A 23,786-nucleotide genomic window follows, 5' to 3' on the forward strand; every position below is an offset into this window, starting at 1 on the left:
TCATTCAGAGCGCAACGAAAAAAGCGTCACAAAAAAAAAAAGGTAACCTGCAGAGGGAAGGGAAGCCTTCTTTTCACAGACGAGAGAGCCAAACGCCCGATCGTGCATCTTCGGTTTTTTTTTGTTCATTGTAAATAAATATGGCGGTGTTATTACGGCCCGTTTGTATTAAATTACAAATAAAAAAAATTGCACTGGGAAATAACTGAACATGACCATATTTCATATAAAAAAAACTTTACCTGATGAACCTCTGAAGTATATTCAACAATTCAATTCAGTCATTTCAAATTATACTCCTCATATACCGATCTTCTGTAAATGTATAAAACCATTGCATTTATTATAAACTTTTACAATTATAAAAAATTATAAATTACTATATTTTCGGCAGGAAAAACTGCAACGAAAAATCTTTTAATGATTAGATCTTCTACCAAGATAACTTTACTTTTTTAAGTTACCTCTATAAAATGTGAAATATATAGAGCGGAAAATTGCACTCTGAAAGAAGTTTTAACTGAATCATAATCATACTTTCCCAGAGTTTGTTGAGAACTAAGTTGATATTAGGAACGTCCAATAACAGCATTATAATGAATACGCGTCGGAAATGAAAGCAATATAAAGTTTAGTTTATATTAGAGAGGAAATAGAACCTTTTATGAAAAACAACCCAAGTTAAAATATGAGACGACTTCCGAATTGGATTTACAAGACAAAAAAATAGCGAACCACAGTTATTTCTGGATAAAAAAGCTTTTATTTATATACCTTTTTTTTATAGTGGTTTGATCGTTCTCATAAGAAACATCTTTTCTGCATAATATGATTTTTATTTCAGTCGCTACGATGTGAAGATGAGCATCTGTGTTGTAATGTAATACAAACCCCTTAAACAAGTAACTTGAAAAAAAAAAAAAACTACAAATAACAGGTTTTTAAAACTCATTTACACTAACCCATGAAAATAAAAATACCCTTAGTTAAGATGAGTTTAAAAATATACAAATACTTGCACATTAACTATCTAACATATTTCAACATACTGGAGATTTTTTAAAATATTTACTAGAAAATTACAGTTGTTGCGCGGTGTTTACGTACATTATTTTTTTATACTGTGATGGTACACGTCGGTAAACCTTGACGTAAATAAGATACAATATTCTTGCCAAGCAACATCGAGATGTTACTCGCCTTGAGTTTCAAGTCACCAGAAGTGACGGCTCACTATACAAAACTGGCCTAGAAATGGCGCCTTTTCAGTCAGTTCGCGGTCAGATAGAATTTTTTTTTCGCGGCAATGCATTTACTGCTTTTGTATTAGTTTGTTGTATGACGAAGAAGCGCATTATAATACATTCTCATTACTCTTACGAGAGGCGAAGAAATTTTTTATTGTGAGAGGACATATTTATCTCTTGTTAGAGGTAAGTGAGCATTCTCGTTGCCATTAAATCCAACAAAAAAGTCTTAATCATTCTTAACGTGTGTGTGTGTTGTATGTGTATGTATGTATGTATGTATGTATATATATATATATATATATATATAAAAAACACAACACGTTAATAGAGCCTCGATTGTTCCGCGGATTCATTCAACTCCAGGTTGGACTCAACTTATCTGTGCACAGTCAAGCCTTTTTTTTTGGAGTACTCATTGGTCAATAACAAGGTCACGTGCTTTGCAAGTAAGTATTGGATAACTACTTCCTTTCCTTGTTTATAACTGTGTGTCACGAGAGCTGTGTAGTACAATCATAGAAGAGAAGCAGGTGTATTATGTGCTTAATCTACTTTGGTAAACAATTAATCCGTGTAATATTCGTTACTCCTGTCAGTAGCGTTTTTAAACCTCAGGATTTGATTTTTAACTTGAACAATAATAATAAAAAAAATACTTCCCTTGTATCATTTCCAGGTAGCCGAGGCCCTTAATTATCAAAAAATATGAACCATAACGAGAGATATTTCAGCTTGTTTTATAACTGCGACTAGATAGCATGCGAATTATTCTACGTCGATATTCACACACGAGACCTGTGTTTGGACTGGAGATATTCCTGTTTGTTTTCCTTTCCGCGTGTGTCTGAGGCGGTATGGGAATGAAACTGAAGACGCCACGAGGATGATACCACGCTGTTTCGAAGGAGACGATAATAAAAAAAGTTAACTGAATATCGAGAGACGTCCTCTTTGTTTTCTCTCGCGGCGCTGGGAGGCTTCTCCGCACACACTCGCACACCCGGACAGCGGCGGAGATTGATCGAGCAGCCGCGACCTCCCCTTCGGGCGAGTCGGCAAGCAGTTTTTGATTGAGTGTCGTCCTCCCCTCCCCACACCCCTCGGGAGACTTTCTATCCCCACCCCTCGCGATACTCTCTCTCTCCCCACCACTCCCGATACTCTCTCTCCCTACCACTCCCGATACTCTCTCTCCCTACCACTCCCGATACTCTCTCTCCCTACCCCTCGCGATACTCTCTCTCCCTACCACTCCCGATACTCTCTCTCCCTACCACTCCCGATACTCTCTCTCCCTACCACTCCCGATACTCTCTCTCCCTACCACTCCCGATACTCTCTCTCCCTACCCCTCGCGATACTCTCTCTCCCTACCACTCCCGATACTCTCTCTCCCTACCACTCCCGATACTCTCTCTCCCTACCACTCGCGATACTCTCTCTCCCTACCACTCCCGATACTCTCTCTCCCTACCACTCCCGATACTCTCTCTCCCTACCACTCCCGATACTCTCTCTCCCTACCACTCCCGATACTCTCTCTCCCTACCCCTCGCGATACTCTCTCTCCCTACCACTCCCGATACTCTCTCTCCCTACCACTCCCGATACTCTCTCTCCCTACCACTCCCGATACTCTCTCTCCCTACCACTCCCGATACTCTCTCTCCCTACCCCTCGCGATACTCTCTCTCCCTACCACTCCCGATACTCTCTCTCCCTACCACTCCCGATACTCTCTCTCCCTACCCCTCGCGATACTCTCTCTCCCTACCCCTCGCGATACTCTCTCTCCCTACCACTCCCGATACTCTCTCTCCCTACCACTCCCGATACTCTCTCTCCCTACCACTCCCGATACTCTCTCTCCCTACCCCTCGCGATACTCTCTCTCCCTACCACTCCCGATACTCTCTCTCCCTACCACTCCCGATACTCTCTCTCCCTACCACTCCCGATACTCTCTCTCCCTACCCCTCGCGATACTCTCTCTCCCTACCACTCCCGATACTCTCTCTCCCTACCACTCCCGATACTCTCTCTCCCTACCCCTCGCGATACTCTCTCTCCCTACCCCTCGCGATACTCTCTCTCCCTACCACTCCCGATACTCTCTCTCCCTACCACTCCCGATACTCTCTCTCCCTACCCCTCGCGATACTCTCTCTCCCTACCACTCCCGATACTCTCTCTCCCTACCACTCCCGATACTCTCTCTCCCTACCACTCCCGATACTCTCTCTCCCTACCACTCCCGATACTCTCTCTCCCTACCCCTCGCGATACTCTCTCCCCCTCAGGAACCAGTCTCTCCTGGGAGCCACTCTAGGTCCCCGACGTAACAGACGAGGTTGGTATCGTCCACAGACAATCCCTTGTCGCGCGCTGCATCTTTAAATGGACCGATTGCGAAGACCGTCACGTAAGTTTCAACCCGGTTCTTAAAAAATCTTTTTTCCAGCCAGGACACATTGCAGCTACCCCTGGGTGCACTTCGAAATGAACTTTCAAGCTGCAGCAAACAGTCGTCTTTGAGGCGCGGTGATTAACGATCGTATTTGGCAGTATGAATTGGAATGTTCAGGAACAATTAAGCATTTGGAGCATGAGCCAGCAGCAGTATTGGATAAAGACACGGTCGCCATCTTGGATAATGATATGGCTATGATCATTCGATTTTACACAAAAAATGATTGAAAATTCTTTTAAATTCCTCAAAATTTACTTTTTTTTGTACAGAATTCGGATAATGTAAGTTGCAAAAAGTGTTGCAAGCATATCACCAACAATGAATAACGCCAACAAATTGTGGCTGGATTGTTGTACGTTAAAATTAAATTTTACACTTTTACAATATTTTTAAGGACAGTAAACGCCATCAAGATTTTACAAAAACTACGAATACATTTAAGGAAGATTTTAGTGCAAATTTACCATATTGAATAACTAATAAATCCTCAAAAAAATCCCGTAAGTAATTAAATTGTTTGCTGAAAACAATCTGGGGTGCTTGCCACGTGCTTTGTTAATTTTCGTATACCATATACTTGCTTGATTTCATAATAATTAATTATTAAATATAATGTAAACTAAGTGTGTAAAAAACATGTATACTTTAACCGTGTGGTCGAGTACCATACGGGGTATATCTAACACATGTTCAGGAGGAAACACGTCATCTGTGACGGATCTCAAGGGAAAATATATATAATTAATTGTTTAATTTTAATAAATTAATTTTAATGTAATTCATTGTCCAAAATCAAGTCCATAACCGGTGTTTAGTGATTTTTCACGTCTTTATCGCTTTTATCGGAGCGATGACATTATAAAGTTTAAAATTAAACTCTGTAAAAGGAATAATTTGATATTTAACGTAATTGCTCCGGCAGCGAATTATAAGGGCGTGTACGAAAACTACATATCATTTGCAACCAGAAGTTTAGCTGAAAACACATTTTGCGTAAATTTATCGCTCGCCATTATTTTAAAGAATTGTGCGTTAAATTTCTTGTCAGGAGTTTCGTATTGTTAAGTGTATTTGCAACACGAGAAACATATGAATATGCTGTTTAACGAACTTAGATGTTACACATCACTGACGAGTAGTAAAACATACGCCCACCTTGCTTCTACCCGAACCACCCCTCCCTTTCCTTGCGCGTCTCCCCCACCTCGCGGCCACCTCCTTCCCCCTCCTACTAAGGCGCGGCCTACGAGTCCACGCGCCGGCGAGTCAACCTAGGGTTTGGAAATACGCGTCCGGGCAGCTGGGGCCTTTAACGAAGCTCTCCTATCGAATATAGCAAGAACTTGTGGAGATACACTGCACGCACCGAGTATCGGACCGTCATCTCCAAAACCATTTATGCCAACAGCGAAATTAATTGCAGCCGTGTAATGGATGGGAGTGTAATGTATGCATCTCCCCTCAGTGAGGCAAGTGATCGTGGATCATTTCGGGGGGAAAAGGGGGGGGGGGAGAAGGAGAAAGCCCCATTCTCCCTTTCACACGTGACTCGGTGAAGCGGACACCCGGTCCGCAGGTGCCGACACAATGGCAGTTTATCTGCGGCGGCACCGGACAAAAGGAGCGACGCCTGAAAGGGAGGGCGGCGGCTCTTTCAGAGGCGACAGTCTCGATGATTGATTGACGCGCCCCGCGGCCTTGTTGTGCGCGTGAGCTGTCATGCTCGAGAGCGGCGGGGAACTGAGGCAGTATCTTCCGCGATACAGGGATGCAGCCTGGGTGTGAGGCGCAGCCAGGGGGGAAGGAGGCGTAGCCAGGGGGGGTTGAGGCACAGCCAGGGGGAAGGAGGCGCAGCCAGGGGGAAGGAGGCGTAGCCAGAGTGGGAGGAGGCGTAGCCAGAGTGGGAGGAGGCGTAGCCAGAGTGGGAGGAGGCTTAGCCAGAGTGGGAGGAGGCGTAGCCAGAGTGGGAGGAGGCGTAGCCAGAGTGGGAGGAGGCGTAGCCAGAGTGGGAGGAGGCGTAGCCAGAGTGGGAGGAGACGTAGCCAGAGTGGGAGGAGACGTAGCCAGAGTGGGAGGAGACGTAGCCAGAGTGGGAGGAGACGTAGCCAGAGTGGGAGGAGGCGCAGCCAGAGTGGGAGGAGGCGCAGCCAGAGTGGGAGGAGGCGCAGCCAGAGTGGGAGGAGGCGCAGCCAGAGTGGGAGGAGGCGCAGCCAGAGTGGGAGGAGGCGCAGCCAGGGGGGAAGGAGGCGTAGCCAGAGTGGGAGGCGGCGTAGGAGGCGGCGTAGCCAGTGTGGGAGGCGGCGTAGCCAGAGTGGGAGGCGGCGTAGCCAGAGTGGGAGGCGGCGTAGGAGGCGGCGTAGCCAGTGTGGGAGGCGGCGTAGCCAGAGTGGGAGGCGGCATAGCCAGAGTGGGAGGCGGCGTAGCCAGAGTGGGAGGAGGCGTAGCCAGAGTGGGAGGAGGCGCAGCCAGAGTGGGAGGAGGCGCAGCCAGAGTGGGAGGAGGCGCAGCCAGAGTGGGAGGAGGCGCAGCCAGAGTGGGAGGAGGCGCAGCCAGAGTGGGAGGAGGCGCAGCCAGAGTGGGAGGAGGCGCAGCCAGAGTGGGAGGAGGCGCAGCCAGGGGGGAAGGAGGCGTAGCCAGAGTGGGAGGCGGCGTAGGAGGCGGCGTAGCCAGTGTGGGAGGCGGCGTAGCCAGAGTGGGAGGCGGCGTAGCCAGAGTGGGAGGCAGCGTAGCCAGAGTGGGAGGCGGCGTAGCCAGAGTGGGAGGCGGCGTAGCCAGAGTGGGAGGCGGCGTAGGAGGCGGCGTAGCCAGTGTGGGAGGCGGCGTAGCCAGAGTGGGAGGCGGCGTAGCCAGAGTGGGAGGCGGCGTAGCCAGAGTGGGAGGAGGCGCAGCCAGAGTGGGAGGAGGCGCAGCCAGAGTGGGAGGAGGCGCAGCCAGGGGGGAAGGAGGCGTAGCCAGAGTGGGAGGCGGCGTAGGAGGCGGCGTAGCCAGTGTGGGAGGCGGCGTAGCCAGAGTGGGAGGCGGCGTAGCCAGAGTGGGAGGCGGCGTAGGAGGCGGGTTAGCCAGTGTGGGAGGCGGCGTAGCCAGAGTGGGAGGCGGCGTAGCCAGAGTGGGAGGAGGCGTAGCCAGAGTGGGAGGAGGCGTAGCCAGAGTGGGAGGAGGCGTAGCCAGAGTGGGAGGAGACGTAGCCAGAGTGGGAGGAGACGTAGCCAGAGTGGGAGGAGGCGTAGCCAGAGTGGGAGGAGGCGCAGCCAGAGTGGGAGGAGGCGCAGCCAGAGTGGGAGGAGGCGCAGCCAGAGTGGGAGGAGGCGCAGCCAGGGGGGAAGGAGGCGTAGCCAGAGTGGGAGGCGGCGTAGGAGGCGGCGTAGCCAGTGTGGGAGGCGGCGTAGCCAGTGTGGGAGGCGGCGTAGCCAGAGTGGGAGGCGGCGTAGCCAGAGTGGGAGGCGGCGTAGCCAGAGTGGGAGGAGGCGTAGCCAGAGTGGGAGGAGGCGCAGCCAGAGTGGGAGGAGGCGCAGCCAGAGTGGGAGGAGGCGCAGCCAGAGTGGGAGGAGGCGCAGCCAGGAGGGAAGGAGGCGTAGCCAGAGTGTGAGGCGGCGTAGGAGGCGGCGTAGCCAGTGTGGGAGGCGGCGTAGCCAGAGTGGGAGGCGGCGTAGCCAGAGTGGGAGGCGGCGTAGCCAGAGTGGGAGGCGGCGTAGGAGGCGGCGTAGCCAGTGTGGGAGGCGGCGTAGCCAGAGTGGGAGACGGCGTAGGAGGCGGCGTAGCCAGTGTGGGAGGCGGCGTAGCCAGAGTGGGAGGCGGCGTAGCCAGAGTGGGAGGCGGCGTAGCCAGAGTGGGAGGAGGCGTAGCCAGAGTGGGAGGAGGCGTAGCCAGAGTGGGAGGAGGCGTAGCCTGAGTGGGAGGAGACGTAGCCAGAGTGGGAGGAGACGTAGCCAGAGTGGGAGGAGGCGCAGCCAGAGTGGGAGGAGGCGCAGCCAGAGTGGGAGGAGGCGCAGCCAGAGTGGGAGGAGGCGCAGCCAGAGTGGGAGGAGGCGCAGCCAGAGTGGGAGGAGGCGCAGCCAGGGGGGAAGGAGGCGTAGCCAGAGTGGGAGGCGGCGTAGGAGGCGGCGTAGCCAGTGTGGGAGGCGGCGTAGCCAGTGTGGGAGGCGGCGTAGCCAGTGTGGGAGGCGGCGTAGCCAGAGTGGGAGGCGGCGTAGCCAGAGTGGGAGGCGGCGTAGCCAGAGTGGGAGGAGGCGTAGCCAGAGTGGGAGGAGGCGCAGCCAGAGTGGGAGGAGGCGCAGCCAGAGTGGGAGGAGGCGCAGCCAGAGTGGGAGGAGGCGCAGCCAGGAGGGAAGGAGGCGTAGCCAGAGTGGGAGGCGGCGTAGGAGGCGGCGTAGCCAGTGTGGGAGGCGGCGTAGCCAGAGTGGGAGGCGGCGTAGCCAGAGTGGGAGGCGGCGTAGCCAGAGTGGGAGGCGGCGTAGGAGGCGGCGTAGCCAGTGTGGGAGGCGGCGTAGCCAGAGTGGGAGACGGCGTAGGAGGCGGCGTAGCCAGTGTGGGAGGCGGCGTAGCCAGAGTGGGAGGCGGCGTAGCCAGAGTGGGAGGCGGCGTAGCCAGAGTGGGAGGCGGCGTAGCCAGAGTGGGAGGCGGCGTAGCCAGAGTGGGAGGCGGCGTAGCCAGAGTGGGAGGCGGCGTAGCCAGAGTGGGAGGCGGCGTAGCCAGAGTGGGAGGCGGCGTAGCCAGAATGGGAGGCGGCGTAGCCAGAGTGGGGGGAGGCATAGCCAGAAGGGGAGGCGGCGTAGCCAGAGCGGGAGGAGGCGTAGCCAGTGGGAGGCGGCGTAGCCAGAGTGGGAGGCGGCGTAGCCAGAGTGGGAGGAGGCGTAGCCAGAGCGGGAGGAGGCGTAGCCAGAGCGGGAGGAGGCATAAACAGAGTGGGAGGAGGCGTAGCCAGAAGGGGAGGAGGCGTAGCCAGAAGGGGAGGCGGCGTAGCCAGAAGGGGAGGCGGCGTAGCCAGAAGGGGAGGCGGCGTAGCCAGGAGGGTAGAGGCGTAGCCAAGGAGGCGAAACCAGGGGGAAGGAGGCGCAGCCAGGGGGGGTGTAGCGCAGCCAGGGGGCGGCACTGTCAAGGGGGGGGGGAGTCCTTGTGGTCCGGATCCCTACCTTCCAGAATTAAAAACTAAAATAAAAACAAGTCTGGATTGGAAAATTACAGCAACTTAGCTATAGTCTTTAAGTTTATTGAGAGATCTAATATATAAAATTCTCGTGTCACAGTTTTCGTTGCCATACTCCTCCGAAACGGCTTGACCGATTTTGATGAAATTTTTTGTGCTTATCCGGTATCTATGAGAATCGGCCAACATCTATTTTTCATCCCCCTAAATGTTAGGGGTAGTCCACCCCTAATTTTTTTTTTAATTTCCAGTTTTTGGTAGGAAATCACCATGGCAACGGCTGTTGCTTTGTTGATGCTTCATTCGTCTCTATGGCAACGGCTATTTCATTGTTAGTGCAGTCCTCATCACCGTTGAAATTTTGCAAGTACTTTAAATATCAAAAATTGCCCTTTTTTTTTCAAGTATATATATTTTACAGACTTGAAACTTCACAGTAATGTTCCTTATGTTACGCAGGATGACATTTTCCGAAAATTAGATCCCATAGCATAGGTGGTTAAAACCAGGCAACAGTGGGTACTTTGTCTGCATGAGAACAGTATTTTGCATTGTTCATGACTTCTGCGTCTCCATGGCAACAGGCATCGCGCGGCAGTGGCGTACCCACAACGAGGGGCATGTATTATGAGCGGCGCAAGAGTGATCTGCCTGTAGACTGCCGTAGCGAAGTACGGGTACATCAGTTTTATGTTGCGTGCACGAGTCGGGAAACCATCGGTACATTATACAGCATTGTAATAAATTTTCACGGAATTTTTTATTATTTACCATTACTGTAAATGGGAGATGTGGCATAATTCTTTTTCCATTAGTATAGCCGTGCGAAGCCGGGTCGGGCAGCTAGTTATATATATTTCCTCGTCATTATAGCCACATACACAGAAGCGTATTTAATTTCCCAAGTAGTCTATATTTAATGCCGGTTATCATAAGTGTTACTGTAAGCACATCTTTCATACAAATGTATTTCATGTATTTAATTACATTATTATAAATATATTTATGGTTTTTTAAACCGAAATAATAAAATAATTGACTTAAAAACAGTTTAATACAAAAAAATATAAAATGTACAGTTTTGTGTTAAAAGAGTTCCGAAAGTTTACTGTTTCCTGAATATATTTACTGTGACAACCATTTTTAAAAACTTCAATTATAAATAAAACTTACACATAAAAAAATTAATGTACTGGTCTTACTGGACCAACATTTTCACTAGATCTTGGCTACGTCCTGAGCGACAAAGCCTGTGCCGGACACGAATGCACGAGCTTCAAGTTGGTAGTCCACCAACGTGGTTCGCCGTCGACCTCAAATTAGGACACTTTAAGGCCCCTTATTCAATTGCAATGTCGTCATTAATATTGTTCTGCGTGACCTTCTGAAGTAATGGGTGGTGTGGGTGATGGCCCTTACTTCTCTGGTCTGAATGCGAGGTGCGATCCAAGAGTAATGAGTGGATTTTTCAAAATTGCTTTTTTATTGAAAAATTAAAAAAAAAATACAATTCAATGTTATCTCCTTCTTCGTGCGTGCAGCCGGCGTTCATCGATTTATTAGACGTGGTCACGTCAAAAACGGGGTGTGGCTGTGTCATGGACACGGCCGAGTTTTGTACGTGAGTAAGTGTACGTAATATTTTTATTTTAACACCACATATATATATATATATATATATATATATATATACATCCACTGTAACTATTTGACACTAATTTTTGAAGTGAAAACTTCTTTTGGCGCACCGCACACACATTTTTTTCGTAGGTAGTAAGTTAGGCTGATCCGTCACGCTCTGAGGTGAAAGTCTCGATCGGGTGAACTCGGGACCCCCGAGTGTAACCGAGCGAGACAGATGCAGTCAGCTGCTCTTCGCTGTTGTGTCGCTGTGTTTAGTATATCCAATTAATACGTAATAATTGTCATTATTAATTTAATAGTTATTATTGGTACGTAATAATAATTTTTAACTTAGAAGGTGTCTTTACCATTACATAGAATGCATCATAACACCTTCATCCCTGGACTTAGTGCAATTTTTCAAAAAAATGTAACATAACACCTTCATCCACTTACCCCTATTATTATTTGGTTTACATTGTGAGGTTAGTGTGTGTAGTTAGTGGTTTATCGTGCTAATATTATATATTGAAAAAAAAAAAAAATTATATAATTGATTGCGATTGCCAATGAAGTTTTCACTTCTGACGTGCGGTCTTAAGCACACACTCTATTTTTTATGTATGTAATCGATAGATTTTGACGAGAACAGACGATTGAAACTCAAACGAACGTCATAGCTTCTCCGAGTCAAAAGTTATACTAAATGGAAATCTGAAAACGCAGCAAAATGACCTCAAAATAGCGGCGCTTCCTCCTCCACCGCGTGCGAAATAAATATTAATTAATAATGAGAATTAATACATATGCTGAATGTTATTCTGATTTATTTTAATTATTTATTGAATAAGAATGTAACATTGTATGATTTATAATCCATATTATAAATTCGGGAATATAACCTTACTTATATAAATACACTTGGAAATTTTTATAAGCACAATTTATATCACTAATGATTACAATAAATAATTGTTTTTGATGATATTGCCCAGTATTAAATATCAGTCACTAAGTATATGATTTAAAAGCACGTATATAATTTTTATTTGTATGCAGCATTTTTTTCATTGTGTCAATTTTTGTTGCGTGCTGCGCGCGCATCGTAAAAATTCACACTCATAAATTTTTTTTTCATAATTTTCCTAAAGAAATGCAATTTCAAAAACGTCCCGAGAAAGAGAGAGGGAGAGAGAGAGAGAGAGAGAGAGTTTCTGGAGTAGTAACATAGATAAAGAATAAAAATATATCTGGAATGCTTGGACATACAGAGTTCATGCACAGGCCCCACAGACTCGATGATTTGGTAAAATTGCTGAGAGTAAAAGCCTTGGCAGCAGAAGAAGAACGAAAGAAGACGTCAAAATAATAAGAGTTAGTGAGAGTTACCAGAGCGGAGAGATGCCAAAAATCAACAGTTTCTAAATTATAAAAGCGAGAGAGAGAGAGAGAGCGAGCGAGTGAGCTGTCAGACCGTTCACTCCTGTCTGACTTCATCTGCGAAACACCGGTTGCGCCGCGTGTTTCGAAACAATTATTAACTTGTTTTTATCTAATTTATCTCCCTGGGATTCGTTCCAAGTTTATGAAGGTTCTGAATTTTTCATTACTTCCCTTCTTGGGAAGTTCACGGTATCCTCGTTATCTCTTCATTTGCCGAGCTTCCTCCGAGTTTCCGTTCCTCCGCGCGGATCAGTTATAGTTGCGAGCCCGTTGTTGTCTCGGGTCGGCTCTGGGTCGATCGAACGTTGTTTACACCCAGGTCTCTCTTTAAAGGCGGACACAGTAGTATTTAGTTGTTCATATTACAAACATTGATCTTTTTCAGTGATGTGCGGTCAAGGACCAACAAGAAAACTAGTTACTGTCGAGTCAGACACATTGACTAGAGACCTGAAAAATTCGCGGGTTCATTTCGTGTTATGCTAAAATTCAAATAATTTTACCTTAGTGCTGCTTATGCCATTGGTTCACTGTTAATCTGGAGGACTGAGGGCCAATTAGAGACCCTCACTCATGGAAGTGTAGAATCACAGGCCACCCAGTCGAGATGACTCACAAGTCAGCAGCCAATGAACAGTTGGCATTTGCCCGAGTGTGTAGAAGATATTGGAGTCTATCCTGGAGGTCATTGAACCCGCGAATTTTTCCAATGACATATGATAAGTTATATAAGAAGATAAGTTATATAATTCAATAAATAGTGTAAAAATTAGTGAATAATAGCTCTAAACTAAGAAAATGGGGCTAGACTTGTAACACTTCAAAAGACTACACTAATTAAGGTAAGATGGGGTAGATCGACAAAAGAATAAATCAGAGGAAAAATTTTTCAAAAATTCGTTTCACACTTTTAAATGAGTTAATTTAATTTTTAATGAGCCAAAAAATGGTTATACATTTGGCAACATAAGTGTTTTGAATATCTACTACAGATTTAAGAAGTAATGTTTGCATCCAAATTTTTTAAATCCAAATTCAAATTTCAATATTGTTGTATTCTTGTATCCTTGAATAACGTTTTTTTGTTCAATCTTTGTTTTGTAAGTAGTAATAAGTTTTGTTGATGCCTGAGCAACAATCTACCCTAGCGTTTAGACACGATTCATCCCAACTTCATGTTAAAGACTGCCTGCGAGCTCGAAGGGAGAGGATGCTGGCACGCACCTGCGGGTATGACGTGGAAGACGCAGGGCTCCTTCTGCGCGCCCAGCTCGTTGCGACCGGAGCACAGCAGCGTGCCGTAGTCGAGCTCCGTCATGGGCACGTACGAGGCGAAACTGCGCGTGCGGTCGGACGCGATGTGCGACGACTGGATGTCCACCGTCTCGGCCGTGTTGTTGAAGCGCCAGCTGAAGGCGACGTCGGGCGGGTTAGCGTCCACCTCGCACATGACGCGCGCCATCTCCTGCCGCGCCACGCCGTACACCTTCTGCTGTGCCGGCCGGCACACGGGCGCATCTGAGGCGGAAAACAAAATGGCGGATAGAGGTCGAGCCTGGTCCCGAACATATACTCTCCCACTATACACTCCATATTTCACAGCGCCACGCCGTACACCTTCTGCTGCGCCGGCCGGCACACGGGCGCATCTGAGGCGGAAAACAAAATGGCGGATAGAGGTCAAGCCTGGTCCCAAACATATACTCTCCCACTATACACTCCAGATTTCACAGCGCCACGATGTTGCACCTTCTGCTGCGCCGGCCGGCACACGGGCGCATCTGAGGCGGAAAACAAAATGGCGGATAGATGTCGAGCCTGGTTCCGAACATATACTCTCCCACTATACACTCCAGATTTCACAGCGCCACGACGTGCACCTTCTGCTGCGCCGGCCGGCACACGGGCGCATCTGAGGCAGAAAACAAAATGGCGGATAGATGTCGAGCCTGGTCCCGAACATATACTCTCCCACTATACACTCCATATTTCACAGCGCCACAACGTGCACCTTCTGCTGCGCCGACCGGCACACAGGCGCATCTGAGACGGAAAACAAAATGGCGGATAGAGGTCAAGCCTGGTTCTGAACATATACTCTCCCATTATACATACAACATTTTACAGCACCACGATGTGCATCTGTTTGTGCGCCGGCCGGCACACAGGCGCATCTGAAACGGAGAACAAAATGGCGGGTAGAAGTCAAGGCTGATCCCGAACGTATATTCTCCCACTACTCATTATACGTGCTACGTCCTACCGTGCCACACCTTACACCCCCTGCTACTCTTATCAGCCCACTCGGGCATCAGCAACATGAAACAATATTGTGGACACAGACACACGCGCGCGCACACACACACACATGCCCATGCACACATATGTACGTTCAGCTATGGTTATTTTTACATATGTGAAAGACCTGTTTTGAGACAATAATGAGTATTTCTTACGAAAATTGGCGTATGATTTTATATTTTAATGGTTAATGCAAGTATAATTTTTAAAACATCAAACATATAATCGAGTATTCAATAATTGGGCTTTATTTTCTCAAAGGTTTTGCACAGTTAAAACTAGAAAACTATTCAGAGAACGGATTAGAAGTAACTTTAAATATTTACTCGGACAACACGAAGTGTAAATGCCCGGGTAATAATCCGAACTCATTATTACCGCGAACACTATTTTTTGGTAACACAATTGTTTTTATGTAAAATTTACAATAATACGTGATTATTTCTGTTCCATTTACGAAAAAACAAAAACATTCTGGTATGCATTACAGCCTCTCTCCGGGCAGTAATGCGATTTTCGCAGGATTATAAAAATACATAACAAAAAAAAACTGCTCTGTTTAGTTGTTGGCAACCGTAACTCGCTTGGCTGCGAATCTCACGCCACGCCCTCGTGGGAGCCACTTGGATCGGCTAAACGAATCAGCTTCACGCACGCACGCAGAACGCTTTCTGCGGTCGGCGTTGAATTGTGAGAGTGGGAAGGGTCGTTGGTGGAGAGGGGGTGGAGGAACCGGCTGAATTAATACATCACCAGTATTGCAGTTGTTTGCGGAGCGCGGGCGATATTTCAATCAGCGCGGCGAGCAGATACTGCCGCGATAGGCGCGCGCGCCGGCGGTCATGAATACGAACCTCAGCGAAGAGAGAGCCACCCCCTCCCCTCCCCAGCGAGCCGCGCGCGATCCGAAACTGGAACGTCACGGCCGGAAAACCTAACTCATTGGTTACAAGGGTCCGCGCAGGCGGCGCTTAATTCATCCGCCCACTACAAGCGAAATTTGCGTAAACACTGCCGCGTCGGGGTTGATGATATTAATTGCTGGAATGGCCCCCGTTCATCAGCGGTATCATTCGCTCCATGTGACGAGACAATTGCATGCCAAACACTGCGTGCTAACGGAGTTTTAATACCGGCAGAACGCAAATTAAGCGTGCATTCATGTCGATTCGAAATATAAAAAAAATAACTCTGTGATGGCGGCGCGCAGATGGGCAAATATTAGCTCACCGCAGTGAACACAGGTGCCGTTACTCCCACAGTTTGAATTTTGATTCGACAGTTGCGTTTAGCAAACCGAGAAAACATTGAGCTCATTGGCACACACCCTCGTCCCTTGGTCGGCCACACACCAGCATTAAGGCCGGGTTGATAAACTACGCAACACGCAAACAACGCGAGAAAAATCACATTTCGTTTATAAAGCACGTAAGTCGCAAGATGTCACCAACCCTACAACTTGAAATAGTGAAACAGTAGAAAACAAATTACATACCCGGACCTATTTTAATTTTTAATGTTTTTCGTGAAAAAATATTTCTAAACTCTCAATAATTTGATTTAAAAAATGTTTCTTTTTCTTCTTTCTCTGTGCGAAAGTTTTTAAACAAGTGACAAATACAGGGCAAGTCTGAATTCGACCAACAAAATTCACCACAAGATAATTTAGAAACATCTGTAAGACTAAAGGACTTAAGTACTTCCCAAGACTAGTATACGCCTTTGAATTTGGGGCTGAACAACATTTTTATTGTAAATAATAAAAAAAAAGTATTTAAGATTAAACAACTGAGTGTCTATTTATGTTTAACTAAAGGACTAACTTAACTAAAGACTAAACTAACTTTAACTAAAGACTAAAGGACTTAAGTGCTTCCCAAGACTAGTATACGCCTTTGAATTTGGGGCTGAACAACATTTTTATTGTAAATAATAAAAAAAGTATTTAAGATTAAACAAATGAGTGTCTATTTATGTTTAAGTGAATGAAGTTATACAATCACGGCGAATTTTGTCGTTGTAGCCAAAATTATTTAATTGCATTAACTGGGGGGTAGTAACACGCCACAAAAGTATGTATAAAATAAAGGTGTTACTTCCTGTTATTTCAACTAAATAACTTTGCTGCAGTGACCAAATTTGCTTGGGTTGTAAAACTGCATTCAATTGAACATAATGCAGACCCTCAGTGTACTGCCTCTGTTATTTACAGTAAGAAACTGTTGTCCAGCCACAACTTAAGATGCATACCAACTTTGGGAAGCACTTTAGACCGTAATTAGTGTAGACGTTTACAACTTAATTTGTCGCAATGAACCTGCATGTGAAGTTTGTTGGTCGAATTCAGAACTCACCCTGTATAATAAAAACAACATCGTGGTCTTCTGTGTACTTCTGCGTGTTTGAAAGTTTTCGAAACACTTCACTTCAAATAATGAAAGCGGAAAAAGCAAGCCGGAACGCAAGAAGTTGAAAGATGCCCGATGCACGCGTTTCGTTTTGGCGCCTTAAATATTTCATAAATGGTCATTTAAAATTGTCTTTATCGAAATTTTTGCTTTTCTTGCGCAGTTTATAAACCCGGTATGAGAGTCGAGGCTAGATCGAGGAAATGTCCCGGCAATGGCTATAGAAATTAACTACATATATATTTTTTGGCGACAGGCTAGAATGCAAAACATTTTACGCTTCATTACTGTTATCATTTTACCTTACCTCTTGTAAGAATGCTTTAGTCCTGTTCAAGAATTTCATGGCCGTATTTTGTTGCGACCAGGATATATTGTAAAGTGTGGCATTGACTAGCAAAGAAATTAAACCGAATATTTATATGTCACGTGCACATTTGTAGAGTCTAGCTAGAAGTCTCAAAATGTCCAGCAAGCTGCAGGTTCCTAGAAAAGACGCAGGATGAAGCACTCTCAAACTGGATGGGGGCGCAGTCATCCCTTAACGTTGGAACTATGTAGAGAGGGTGGAATATGGACCGTTTGGATTTCGCTGCAATCTCTTGCTGCTCATGAATTCCCAGCAGGAAAAATCCACATAATAAAAATGGAAATACGTTCAAGAACAGGGGAATGTTAACTTCTGGAATACAGATCCCATTTTCGATCGTAATAAGAAAAGTAAACGTCCAGGGTTCGATTCTTCAAGTGCATCGCAACTTATGGTGTTTAAAAACAAAATCAAAATTAATGTTTTATATGAAAAACAGCTGCCAAATTTCATAAAATTCCTAACTTTTAAATGATAGAAAAAATTAAATACATTTTTGAAAGAAACTCAAACAGTATCATAAAGTAGACAGTAGCATTTCATTTAGATCTATAAAAGTTTCAGTTCTGCAAACTATTATATTCTATTTTTCGTTAAAAATGCAACTTTTGCTGCTAACAATGTTAAAAATATTATATATATAATATTTTGTGAAAATTAAATATATATATAATATTGTGAAAATTAAGTCACCAAAAAAAGTCTAAAAGTTCAAACCAATGACATGTAATAAGGCAAACATCCTTGAGAGCATGCACAATTATGGAAGCTAGCATAAAACAAGGGCTGGCATTGCTGTTTTACCTTTTTCATCCGTTATTGTTTTGCACAACATTAACGTACAAAATTTTGAACAGAGAGTTGGGATATACAGTACGATCGCGCACTGGTCGGTAAAAACTGAAATCGGCTTTGTAGGTGAGTCACAGCCATTCTAAAATTCAGTTGGACTGGCATCCCGCAAACAACGGGAAACGCGCGGAAGTTTGCCAGAGATAGGATAAACACGGGAAAGCGCCCTCGCAAGATCCCCCCCCCCCCCCCCGTGGGGACTGGAAGATGTTTGGACTGGAAGTCGGACGAGTTGGTCTCTTCGACGGAGAAGTTCTCGCTAAGCCAATCGCGCGAGGACGCTCCGCGGCAGACCTTACCCGCACCGTCACCGCCCGTCATCCGTCAGCCAATCCAGTTAACCTGCACTTGGCGCTGGCGCCGCACATTGAGGGGGGGGGGGGGGGAAGGTGTGTCAACATCATTAAGTCCGCGCTGCATCGGCACATCCCCGTCTGGTTCCCGGCGATGGGGAGTTCCATCAGAGTCAACACGAGCGCTGGCGAGGCGGTTCGTGGTTACACACCGAGTCTTCCTCCCTGGAGAAAACAGGCCCGGAGCGGAGCTGCGACGTGCAATCATATGTCAAGCCATTCTCTGGGTGCTTGCAGGGGCCCCCTTCCCAAAGACAACATAATGTCATAATAAGCACGCCCCAAACCCCTGCCGTCATACTGAATGATTAAGCCCGCCAGGCTCTGTGTTGATATTGGTAATGAAGGGGTGAAAGGGGAGGGGGATCTCTTGTAACGAATACAAGGCTTCATGTTTACCCTAAAACCTCCCCTCCCCTTCCTTCTTATCGCTCTTCCTCGCGTTTCGCTTGCCAGCACCCGGGAACCTGAGGGGGAAGGAGAACAAGAGAAGGGAGAGGGGAGGAAAGGGGAGGGCGGATCTGTACTAGAAGTGTTCCGCTACCCCTACTTCAAACCCCCGCGCGTCTTTTCCCATTCGCTCGCGCGCGCCACATTTGACTTTTGCAGGGCCTCATCTTTATTCACGAGGCACGCGCGGGGAGGTTCGACGGGCAGAAAGACGGGGCTGCCCGGCAGCGGAACTGGGTCACGCTTGTGTCAGCTCAGCACCCCCCCACCCCCTACGCGTCAGTGGCAGCGCACAGCGTGACGACGCAACAAAACGCACCGACCGGGGGTTAACGGCACGCACAACGCGTGTTTCCTGGAAATTTGCATGTTGTTGTGAGATTCATGAGCGAAACTTTACATCGAAGCGTACGGTAGGAAAAATTCTGTTTTTGGTCCGGAGGGGGGGGGGGGGGGAAGGAATGAGGGGTGGAACTAATAAATTAAATTATATATGGACTATACTAAAAAAAAAAACACGCCACAATAGAACGAACCCTGGACATAAATTACATTTTTACGAGAGGAGGAAGTTGAAAGCATAATAAAATTGCTTTATGAATGCTTTCTTGGAATTAATACGAACTGGTCCCATACCTTTATGCCCGGGCGAAGCCTAACTGTATCTCGTCGTCTTGTCAGCTCTTGGTTACTGGTTCCCGGTGGCCGTTTTTGCTGAGGCACCGCGCTTGTGTGACGAGAGTCTGTGAAACACAGCTCCCAGCTTGACTATTGGTTGGGAGCAGGGGCGTACGCAAGATATATCCCTTCCCCAAAAACAAAATAAAATATGTGCGTGTACTTACGTACGCGATTTAGAAGTTATTTTTATTTGGCGTAATAAAAAAACTAACTTTAATTTTGCATGCAAATAATGAATAGAAATAAAATAATAGGGCTGTAGTGATATTATAAATACATATATTATAAATTAAATAATATCAGTATTCAATATTAAGCACGTATATTGAATTAATTATTTTATTTTATTAATAATGAAAATCAATAAATATGCTGAAATTTTATTCTAATTTATTAATTGTAATAATTTACTAAATAATAATGCAATAATGTATCATTTATAATGCAAATAAATTATATATAGTAAGATAACCTGACTTATATAAATGCAATTGAAAATAAATTTTAAAGACTTTTTAAACACAATTTCGATCATTAATATTTACAATAATTGCAGGTTTTTAATTATATGGTACAGTATTCAATATCGATCACTAAAGTATATGATTTCAAAGTACACAATTTTTATTTGTTTGTAGCTTTTTTTCATTCTGTCAACTTTTTTATTGTATGTGGCGCGCCCATTGTAAAATTTTATTCATAATTTTTCCATAACGCACCTAAAGAAGTATAACTTTTAAAAAAATCTGTAAAAATCTATGATTCACCCCATCAGAAGGTAAGAATTTGAAAGCAAAAAGCGGATGAAGCGGTTCTATCCCCCCTCTTCCTCCTTAAATGAAATTGTGCTTACGCCTTTGGCTGGGAGCATGAGTGTATCCAGAATTTGAGGAAAGAGCGATTGTGGGTGATTGGGGGTTGAGGCAGCTGTATGAATATATTTTGGACATGCCTGTTTCTGGCAGGTATGGAATACCTTAAAATAATAATAAAAAATTACTGCACTTTAAAGGTAGATTCTTCACTATCACAGCTTGTGATTATGTACGAATTTGTGTTTAAAGTGAAGGCTTCTCCCTAAATTGGCATATTCAGTGGCCTTGAACAGAGCCATATTTACTCATTGAGGACATTTTCGGATGCAAGGCTCACCGGGAACCGAACCCGGACCTCCTTGGGGAGGGGGGGGGGAGTCGAATCACGTGACCTCTCGAGCACAGTGGCTCCTCGCTAGCAAGAAGCTGTAACTGCACGGGTCGGGCGGAACAAACACAAGTCGAGTAGGAAATTACCGGCAAACTTCTGCTGAAGTTTCACCACGAAAACATTTTAATTTGAAGCTAGATTGCCGCCTATGGTTTGAAGTCCTTCCCAAGTTTGGTTAAACCCTTTCAAGTTCGAGCTGTACAACTTTTTTTTTATTGGTCATAATGAATGCAGTATTTAAGATGGAATACTGAACATCTGATTAATGATTAATTGAATCAATCACAAGAAGCATCGCAAAAACTTATCACCATTGTAAAATTATTTCTTTGAAATAATTGGTGGTAACATCACATCAGAAAAAAAAATTATGGGGAAAAAAAGTGTGTCACCCCCAGTTATCTGAAAGAAATCATTTTTCGGTGGTTGTAAACCTTTGTTTAATAAAACATCGTACAGACACATAGTATTTCATCTTAAATATTTTATCTAATATTTAGAGTATAGAGGTTGTTCATCTTCAACTTTAGAGTTGTATACCAGCATTGGGAAACAGTCGTTATATGTTTTCAACTTTTTTTTGGTGTTGAACTTGCAGCTGATGGAGTTTCTGTCTAACTCAACCCGCATAGTTGCGCGCGAATGAAAGCGGTGGCTACGTCTGTACGATTACGTGGTAACCGAATGTAGAATTATTATTATTATTATTATTATTATTATTATTATTATTTTAACTCTTGGTCTGCGCCATTTTAGTTAGACGCCCACAACATTGGCTGAAGTATAATGTTTGCATTTCTGTTAAAAAAACAAACAAACTTAAAATTACTTTATTTCGTGGAGGTGACTGTTGAACGACGGAGATTAGTAAAAAAAAAAAGGGGGGGGGGAAGGGGTCTTTCTCATTTTGACTTCAAGTATTAACATGGCAAAGACTGACTGCACATACCAAACTCCTTTGCTTTTACCTCCACGGTCAAGACACACACGTTAGTTGCCTCCATACAATCTCAGAGATAAAGTAGTCAGATCCAACATTTTTTTTTAGCATTCTGGAAGACCGAGTCCCCCCCAGTCTGCAAGTCGATCCAGGAAAAAGCATAATCGGCGAATCAGTCCTCCCAGATCAGCCACCGTTCCCTGATGAAAGGACAAGTGGTAGCAGCTACTTTCTGCACCTTATTGTTTAACTTGCCGAGACCGATGGAGCAATTACTCCCACCATGGGCTGAGCATCCATCGAAACAACGGCTCCGTAAGGTCATCGGGAGATGGAGACACCATTCCCCACGCAACCTGGACGTGTTTGGTGAGGAGCTAGAGCGAGAGGCTGAGGCAACCCGTCCCAGCATCACCACCACCACTAACCTGTGGTCCACTCGAGGGAATTACCTGTTCCAAGAGTCCAAGAGCATCACAACTGACGGAGGCCCGAAGGCCAACGCACCCACCTTCCGCCCCTCCCAAATGTGCGTCCTTTAAGGGTAGATTGGGAGTCTGCTTGCAGATCCGTATAGTCCAGAGCCCCGCCTTACTGAAGCTATACCAGATCCAGAAAGCATGCCCCCTCCACCACTACAGCACCCGCTGGGCTAGAAGAGTGGCTTCACAGGACGAAGGGACGGGCGCACTTACACTTGACGTCCAGGTAGACTGGGTTGCTGACGCCGTCGCCCTCCTTGTTGCTGGCGACGCAGGTGTAGAGCCCCGCGCGCGCCCTCGTCACCGACTGCAGCACCAGGCTCTGGTTGCTCACGATGGTGCCCGTGCTGGCGTTGTTGTACAGCGGCTTGCCCTGCGGACAGTCGCCGTCCACCGGGTGTTAGTCCGGGGAGTCGGCGGTCCGGGGAGTCGGCGGTCCGGGGAGTCTGCAGTCCGGGGAGTCTGCAGTCCGGGGAGTCGGCAGTCCGGGGAGTCGGCAGTCATGGGAGTCTGCAGTCCGGGGAGTCTGCAGTCCGGGGAGTCGGCGGTCCGGGGAGTCGGCGGTCCGGGGAGTCGGCGGTCCGGGGAGTCTGCAGTCCGGGGAGTCTGCAGTCCGGGGAGTCTGCAGTCCGGGGAGTCGGCAGTCATGGGAGTCGGCAGTCATGGGAGTCGGCAGTCATGGGAGTCGGCAGTCATGGGAGTCGGCAGTCATGGGAGTCGGCAGTCATGGGAGTCGGCAGTCATGGGAGTCGGCAGTCATGGGAGTCGGCAGTCATGGGAGTCGGCAGTCATGGGAGTCGGCAGTCATGGGAGTCGGCAGTCATGGGAGTCGGCAGTCATGGGAGTCGGCAGTCATGGGAGTCGGCAGTCATGGGAGTCGGCAGTCATGGGAGTCGGCAGTCATGGGAGTCGGCAGTCATGGGAGTCGGCAGTCATGGGAGTCGGCAGTCATGGGAGTCGGCAGTCATGGGAGTCGGCAGTCATGGGAGTCGGCAGTCATGGGAGTCGGCAGTCATGGGAGTCGGCAGTCATGGGAGTCGGCAGTCATGGGAGTCGGCAGTCATGGGAGTCGGCAGTCATGGGAGTCGGCAGTCATGGGAGTCGGCAGTCATGGGAGTCGGCAGTCATGGGAGTCGGCAGTCATGGGAGTCGGCAGTCATGGGAGTCGGCAGTCATGGGAGTCGGCAGTCATGGGAGTCGGCAGTCATGGGAGTCGGCAGTCATGGGAGTCGGCAGTCATGGGAGTCGGCAGTCATGGGAGTCGGCAGTCATGGGAGTCGGCAGTCATGGGAGTCGGCAGTCATGGGAGTCGGCAGTCATGGGAGTCGGCAGTCATGGGAGTCGGCAGTCATGGGAGTCGGCAGTCATGGGAGTCGGCAGTCATGGGAGTCGGCAGTCATGGGAGTCGGCAGTCATGGGAGTCGGCAGTCATGGGAGTCGGCAGTCATGGGAGTCGGCAGTCATGGGAGTCGGCAGTCATGGGAGTCGGCAGTCATGGGAGTCGGCAGTCATGGGAGTCGGCAGTCATGGGAGTCGGCAGTCATGGGAGTCGGCAGTCATGGGAGTCGGCAGTCATGGGAGTCGGCAGTCATGGGAGTCGGCAGTCATGGGAGTCGGCAGTCATGGGAGTCGGCAGTCATGGGAGTCGGCAGTCATGGGAGTCGGCAGTCATGGGAGTCTGCAGTCATGGGAGAGGTTGTTTAAAAGGGTAACAGGAACTATCTATAGGAAAACCTAATCGTAAAAAAAAAATCATATAATTATTATTCATAAGGCTCAGTCTTTCGTAGCTTTTTTCTTTTTTCTTTTATTTT

At 46.9% G+C, this 23,786-nt stretch overlaps 1 protein-coding gene across 1 annotated transcript in view; it reads right to left on the reverse strand.

Annotated features, from left to right (window-relative positions):
• The window catches only part of LOC134536341 (nephrin-like), a 699,671-nt gene that overhangs the window by 24,894 nt on the left and 650,991 nt on the right, over window positions 1–23,786 (reverse strand). The window contains exons 9-10 of the mRNA XM_063376094.1: window positions 22,186–22,345; window positions 13,154–13,447 (exon numbers count right to left, since the gene is read on the reverse strand). Of these exons, the coding sequence (XP_063232164.1) occupies window positions 13,154–13,447; window positions 22,186–22,345 (454 nt within the window). The remainder of the gene's footprint in view (window positions 1–13,153; window positions 13,448–22,185; window positions 22,346–23,786) is intronic.

This window comes from Bacillus rossius, chromosome 10, assembly GCF_032445375.1.
Source record: "Bacillus rossius redtenbacheri isolate Brsri chromosome 10, Brsri_v3, whole genome shotgun sequence".
Classification (NCBI taxonomy): Eukaryota; Metazoa; Arthropoda; class Insecta; order Phasmatodea; family Bacillidae; genus Bacillus; species Bacillus rossius.